This window comes from Garra rufa, chromosome 3 (assembly GCF_049309525.1).
Source record: "Garra rufa chromosome 3, GarRuf1.0, whole genome shotgun sequence".
In the NCBI taxonomy this organism is placed as follows: domain Eukaryota; kingdom Metazoa; phylum Chordata; class Actinopteri; order Cypriniformes; family Cyprinidae; genus Garra; species Garra rufa.
In genome coordinates, this window is record NC_133363.1 from 61,765,958 (window position 1) to 61,773,526 (window position 7,569).

The window sequence follows — 7,569 nt, forward strand, 5'->3', positions numbered from 1 at the left end:
TGAAATATAAATATTTTGTAACATTACAAATCTTTACTGTCACTTTTCAATTTAATGCATAAATACAATTATTTATTAATCATTTAAATTAGCTTATATTTTTATATTTTTATTGTGGTATATAGTTTAGTTTGTGATTTTTTTTTTTTCCAATTTGCCATTATTTATTTCAGTTTTAGTTTTTGTACTTCAACTTAAATTTGTAAGCTTTTCCTACACTTTTTATATAGAAATCTAGTAGACAATTGATCTGACAGGCTTATATCACTACTATAATTAAGCAATAAGGTACGAGAGGCCGTGCTGTATCATGAATAAATCACGGCTGAAGGGCGTTGTTAGGTACGACGCGAAGCGGAGTGTCTGCAACCCCTTCAGCCGTGATTTATTCTAGATACAGCACGGCCTCAAGTACCTTACTGCTTTTATAAAACGGTTACCACACAATAAAAATATTAAAATCAAAAATATATATTAATTTATATATATTAAGTTGTACGTTTTCATAAAATAAAATCATTAACTGCCTTCCACTGTAAAAAATAGTCCCTAACTGCTGCAGCTGTGTTTACGTTGCTAAGGGTGGTTGCTAAGGGGGTTCAATGATACACAAAACGGTTGAGTGAAGCGGTCATAGCAGTGCCGTATCATGAATACGACACAGCTGCTGACCAATCAGAATTGAGGAATGGAACTAACCGTTTTATAATGTGATTTTGATTTATTATTTTTTTATTGATGTTAGATTTATGAAATTTTTCTCCTTATTTATTTTGGTAAGCAACAATCTTGATGTCCTTAATATGTAAATATACCTTAAATATGTCAAATATTTTATTGTATTGTTTGTGTCTGTGTCAGGAGTCCCAGCATGTCTCACGGCGTGGATGCCATCGGTCTGCAGGTGGATTACTGGCTGGCGTCTCTGGCAGAGAAGCGTCGCGAGGGCGAGAGGAGAGACACCGGCTGTAAGAACACACTGAAGAGCGCCTTCTGGTCGCTGCAGGTCATCCGGCTGCCAGGAGGAGGAGCCAGCGAACCGCAGGCGCCCGTCAACACTATGGCCATGACCGTGGTCACCAAAGAGAAGAACAAGAAAGGTGAGCAGACTCTCATGAAGCCAAGAATCATGCAAAATTATACAATGGACATTCACAGCATCTAGAAGATCCACATTTGCTTAGAAATAATTATGTTTGATAAACTGTAATTAAAAAGTGTTTAATGTGTTTAGTTAAAACATTTACATCCCCTTGATTCTTAATGCTGTGTTGTTACCTGAATAATCCACAGCTGTTTGTTTTTTTTGTTTGTTTAGTGATAGTTGTTCATGAGTCCACTGAACTGCCTGCTGTTCTTCAGAAAAATCCTTCAGGTCCCACAAATTCTTTGGTTTTCCAGCATTTTTGTGTATTTGAACCCTTTCCAACAATGACTGTCTGATTTTGAGATCCATCTTTTCACACTGAGGACAACTGAGGGACTCATATGCAACGATTACAGAAGGTTCAAACGCTCACTGATGCTCCAGAAGGAAAAACCATGCATTAAGAGCCGGGGGTGAAAACTTTTGGAATTTAACTTATTTTGTCTTCTGGGAAACATGCAAGTATCTTCTTTAGCTTCTGAAGGGCAGTACTAAATGAAAGAAATATGATAGTTAGGCAAAATAAGAAAAATGTACACATCTCCATTCTGTTCAAAAGTTTTCACCCCCAGCTCTTAATGCATCGTGTTTCCTTCTGGAGCATCAGTGAGTGTTTGAACCTTCTGTAATAGATGAATATGAGTCCCTCAGTTGTCCTCTGTGTGAAAAGTTGAATCTCAAAATCAAACAAATACACAAAAATGCTGAAAAACCAAAGAATTTGTGGGCTTTTTTTAAAGAACAGCAATTTAACTGTTTCAACAAGGGACAAACAAGGGACACATGAACAACTATCACTAAACAAACAAAAAAAACAGCTGTGGATCATTTAGGTAACAACACAGTATTAAGAATCAAAGTCATTTTTAAAAATTCAGCTATTATTTTCTCTTGTGAACTTCACCTAAGCATCTTCTGTGTGAAATATCTTACTCAGGCCAGTACTAAATAAAAAATAACATGCATTTTGTATGATCCATCTTATTTTGGTAAAACAATTAACAAGGGGGGTTTAAACTTTTTACTTCAACTGTAATATAATATTACAATCTAAATAATTTCCCTCTCGCTTTCATTTTGCAGTTCCCACTATTTTCCTGGGGAAGAAACCTAAAGAGCGGGAGATGGACTATAAGAGTCAGGTGATCGAGGGCATCAGCCGGCTCATCTGCTCCGCCAAACAGCAGCAAACCATCCTGAAAGGTACCAGACCTTCACCACAGCCACAAAACCACTTTCTTATCAGCTAAAGCCCAAAACAACATTTCTCTTCCTCTTTTCTCAGTGACCATCGACGGATGCGAGTGGAACGACGTGAAGTTCTTCCAGCTCGCCGCCCAGTGGCCAACTCACGTCAAGTATTTTCCGGTGGGATTGTTCGGCTACAGCAAACCACCCTCCTAGGACGGCCCACTTTCTCAACCCCGCCTCTCTTCAACCTGCAACCTTCACCCCATTGCACACCGCTGCTGCCGCCGCCACTGTCAGAACGCTGGCCGATCACAGTTGAGACGGGACTCTCATGTGACCGTCTCTGGTGGGTGGGTAGATGGAGTTGAAGATGTTCCATTCGGCGGCTTCGATAGACTTTTATCAGCGCTAGTCACTTTTTTTTATTTATCAAGGGCCCCAGAGCCACATACGGGGGCCAAGCACAAAATTTGGATACACCACCTGTCCATGACTATTTAACAGCTTAAATCACACTCAACGACCTTGAATATGTCCCTTGATCTAACTGATCTCTTTCATCATTGGCGTCCATAACCAGCATAATCTATAAATGCAGTTTAACCCTTTCTAAAATCGACCATGATAACTGTATTTGGAGATAAACTTTAAACAGAAACTTTCGGAATCTTTGTCGCTTAGCAACCGTGGAATTTTGGCGGAAACTGCGGCAACCATGGTAGTTTTTTTATAAACAAAGATTCAAACTTGAAAAAACGCACCAACGAAAATTCCAAAATTAGCAAAGTTCCCGCCTTTATTAAGATGGCGGGGTTAAACGCCAATTTTACATTGGAGGCGGGGCCAACTGATGAGTTTTTAGATTTACTACAAATCATCTTTTGCATAGTTTGTTTTATCCTTCTAGTTGACCTCTGACCTGCATGTCTTAGAGGAGATGTTCACTTCCAGAGCAAAAATTTACAGACAGTTTACTCACGCCCTTGTCATCCAAGATGTTCATGTCTTTCTCTCTTCAGTTGCAAAGAAATTGTTTTTTGAGGATTTTTCTCTATATAGTGGACTTCTATGGTGCCCCCGAGTTTGAACGTCTGAAATGAAGTTTAAATGTTGCTTCAAAGAGCTCTAATTTGATCCCAGACGAAGAAGAGGGTCTTATATATCAAAACAATTGGTCGTTTTCTAAAAAAAAAAAATGACAGTTTATATACTTTTTAACCTTAAATGCTCATCTTGTCTAGCTCTGCTTGAACTCTGTGTATTCCAGTTCAAGACAGTTAGGGTATGTCAAAAAACTTCCATCTCATTTTCTCCCTCAACTTTAAAATCACTGCAGAAGTACCAACCAAGTGTTTACAAAGTTAACGTGCAAAGAAGTGCAAAATAGCTTTATGATAAAAAGGTAAAAATAGCGATGTAGGGCGGTTTTGAAGTTGGAGGAGAAAATGAGATGGGAGTTTTTTGACATTCCCTAACTTTCTTAAACCAGAATACACAGAGTTCACACAGAGCTGAGCATTAATGGGTTAAAAAGTACATAAATTTTATTATTTTCTTTTAGAAAATAACCAATTGTTTCACTTCTTCCTTGGCTGGGATCATTGAGAACCCTTTGAAGCTGCATTTAAACTGCGTTTTGGAAGTTCAAACTCGCGGGCACCATAGAAGTCCACTATATGGAGAGAAATCCTGAAACGTTTTCCTTTAAAAAACTATTTCTTTACAACTGAAGAGAGAAAGACATGAACATCTTGAATGACAACGGAGTAAATAAATTATCTGTGTATAATTTTTGTTCTGGACGTAACCCTCTCCTTTAAACTACATCACCCATAATGCACTGGCAAAGCTAACATTTAACTTTAGCTCAATTCAGTGCATGAATTGCTTCGCCTGAAGTGGCGGCGTCTTGCGTTCCCCTCGACGTACGGAAGGTTAGTAGCTTGCATCTCTGTCAACTAGAATAAACTATTTCAATTTAGTTTTGTATGCATTTTTACACGTGTCAGTTTAGCGTTTATTTTTTTAAAGTGACCTTTTAGCTTAGATATATAGCTCATCTACAGGTTTTCTTTCTTTTCGTAACCATCTCCAAAGATCTGAATGTAAACATTACGGGACAGAACGATTCATAACATGGGCTTGTTTTATAAGAGAACTATGTCATATCAATCAGCACAAGGCCTGATGTAAAAGCTGGACGAGGTCGAAGGTGAAAATGTCACCGATTAAGCCAGCAGAATTGGGGAAGATGTAATTTTAGTGTGCTTTTGGCTCTTGTGTGCATCTTTACAGATGGAAACTGGTTCAAGGGTTTCATCTTCATCAGCTGTCAAATGCTATGCACTTAATCTCGCCTTCATTTCTATATATCTTCATCCAAAGCACAAGAAACGACCAGCTCCTCATATGGAATCGCCCAATTATGAACCATCCATCAACACTACCTTTACGCACTGCAAAAACATGATTTTCTTACTGTTTTTGTCATATTTTATATTTAGTTTTTGTCTTTTCCAGTACGAATATCTAAACTGTTTTAAATTAAGATACATTTACTTGAGAACAAAAATGACTTTGGATATAAAGTCTTGTTTTTTGATTGAAAGAAGGCCAAACTATAAACTAAAAACTCTAAAAATGTTTTAGAGCTGCAAAACGATTAGTCGTGATTAATCGTTTTAAAAATAAAAGTTTGTTTTACATTTATTATGCCTATATAAATACACACATACATGTATTTAATTTTGATAATTTTAGAGAAAACACACTTCATATCTTAAGTCTTTTTTGCTTTATATTAATTTAAGAACGTATTAGAGTTGCAAAACGATTAGTCGCGATTAATCGACTCAAAATAAAAGTTTGTTTTATGTTGTACATTTATTATGCATATATAAATGCACACAAATACATGTATTTAATTCTGATCATTTTAGAGAAAACACACTTTATATCCTAAATCTTTTTTGCTTTATCTTGATTTAAAAATGTTTTCGAGCAGCAAAACGATTAGTCGCGATTAATCGATTCAAAATAAAAGTTTTACATTTTACATTTATTATGCATATATAAATACACACATATGTATTTAATTCTGATAATTTTAGAGAAAAAAATTTGTATCCTAAGTCTTTTTTGCTTTATCTTGGTTTAAAAATGTTTTAGAGCTGCAAAACGATTAGTCGTGATTAATCGATTCAAAATAAAAGTTTGTTTTACATTTATTATGCATATATAAATACACACATACATGTATTTAATTTTGATAATTTTAGAGAAAACACACTTCATATCTTAAGTCTTTGTTGCTTTATATTAATTTAAGAACGTATTAGAGTTGCAAAACGATTAGTCGCGATTAATCGACTCAAAATAAAAGTTTGTTTTATGTTGTACATTTATTATGCATATATATATATAAATACACACACATACATGTTTAATTTCTGATTATTTTAGAGAGAAAACACTTCATATCCTAAGTCTTTTTTGCTTTATTCTGATTTAAGAACATATTAGAGTTGCAAAACGATTAGTCGCACTTAATCGATTCAAAATAAAAATTTGTTTTACATTTTACATTTATTATGCATATATAAATACACACACATATGTATTTAATTCTGATAATTTTAGAGAAAAAACTTCATATCCTACGTCTTTTTTGCTTTATCATAATTAAAAATGTTTTAGAGCAGCAAAACGATTAGTCACGATTAATCGATTAAAAATAAATTTATGTTTGCTTACTATGTGTTTGCAAAAATGCTTTTCTTACTTAGATTTTTTTTGTCCTGTTTCCAGCCAAAATATCTAAAAATTCCTAAATCAAGAAGGATTTTCTAGACGAGTAAAAATGGTCTTGTTTTCAGAAAAAAAAAAGTTAAAATTACGTGAGTTTTTGCTTAGAACAAGCAAAATAATCTGCCAATGGGGCAAGCAAAAAAAAACTAATTTCAAACTGAAAACAAAATTATTTTTCTTCTCACATTGGCAAATTATTTTGCTTGTTTCAAGCAAAAACGCACTTAATTTTGACTTGTTTTTTTCTGAAAACAAGACCATTTTTACTCATCTTGATTTAAGAATTTTTAGATATTTTGGCTGAAAACAAGACAAAAAATCTAAGTGAGAAAAGCTTTTTTTTTTTCACGTAGTAAGCAAACATTAACTTTTATTTTGAATCGATTAATCATGACTAATTGTTTTTCCGCTCTAGAATGTTTAGCTGTTTGAAAATACTAGAAAAGCACTAGACAAATACAAAACAGGACAGAAATACTTGGAGGATCATTTTTTGCAGTGCAGCTGTGAACAAAACGTCGGAACTGATCTGAGATCAGTAAATCTCGAGCTACAACATCCCTTTATTTTCTTGCTGGAGCTTGTAACATTACTGCTAAAGGCAGCTTTCACAAAAGTAACGTGGTTTTATTTTGTCTAGAACTTTTGTGAGATATTCTTGTGAGTGGTAGGTAATGCAACTAACGAAACGTCACTAAAATGTGGTTTTAAAATAATAACAAAACAAACAACAAAAAAAAAACTATCTATGAAATGATGTTGTGCCACAGTGAGAGTGAAGCCAGTGTCGGTGTGTGTTTGTGGACAGTAGTGCTCACTGGTTTAATTAGTCTGTGGTGTTAACTATACGTCCTTCACGGCACAAGATTCGGCGTCTTTCCATCCGGCCGACTTCTAACCATTGCAGCTTGAATTGCTTGAAATATAATAACATACAATGATTGTTACATTATTCATCTGTTGAACTCCTAATATCGTTATGCATTTACTTTCAAACTGAAAGAGTGAATCTGTCACGAACGTCATATTTCACCTCAAAATCAGAATTAAGAAATTAGAAAATATGTTTTGCTAAAATGAAAATTCACCAAACTTGAGGAACATTTCATATTTTGTTGTACAACATGATTGGACTACATTTCATTTAGCAGTAAAGTAGAAACTAATTATATATATTTTTTAATATTTTTGTTTAGATTTTTAATACAAATATTTGCATTAGTCATTTTTCTAATATACACTACCAGTCAAAAGTTTGGACACACTATATTTTAAACAAAACAATATATATTTGATTTGATTTGATTTTTAAATATAAATTGTGTCAAGGAATGATTCTCAGTTTAAAAATTTCAGTTTTTTTAACTTCAGTTTTTCTTAAAAACAAACTGAGAATCATTCCTTGGCACAATTTAAAAATAAAA

At 34.2% G+C, this 7,569-nt stretch overlaps 2 protein-coding genes across 2 annotated transcripts in view; one reads left to right on the forward strand and one right to left on the reverse strand.

The window, feature by feature from the left end:
* Positions 1-2,551, forward strand: part of LOC141332293 (phosphofurin acidic cluster sorting protein 1-like) — a 95,514-nt gene extending 92,963 nt beyond the window's left edge. Inside the window, exons 22-24 of the mRNA XM_073837425.1 lie at positions 862-1,100; positions 2,231-2,350; positions 2,433-2,551. Coding sequence (XP_073693526.1) covers positions 862-1,100; positions 2,231-2,350; positions 2,433-2,551 — 478 coding nt within the window. The remainder of the gene's footprint in view (positions 1-861; positions 1,101-2,230; positions 2,351-2,432) is intronic.
* A 1,847-nt stretch (positions 2,552-4,398) lies between these two features.
* The window catches only part of sf3b2 (splicing factor 3b, subunit 2), a 24,945-nt gene continuing 21,774 nt past the window's right edge, over positions 4,399-7,569 (reverse strand). The window contains exon 21 of the mRNA XM_073836728.1: positions 4,399-4,437. Coding sequence (XP_073692829.1) covers positions 4,399-4,437 — 39 coding nt within the window. The remainder of the gene's footprint in view (positions 4,438-7,569) is intronic.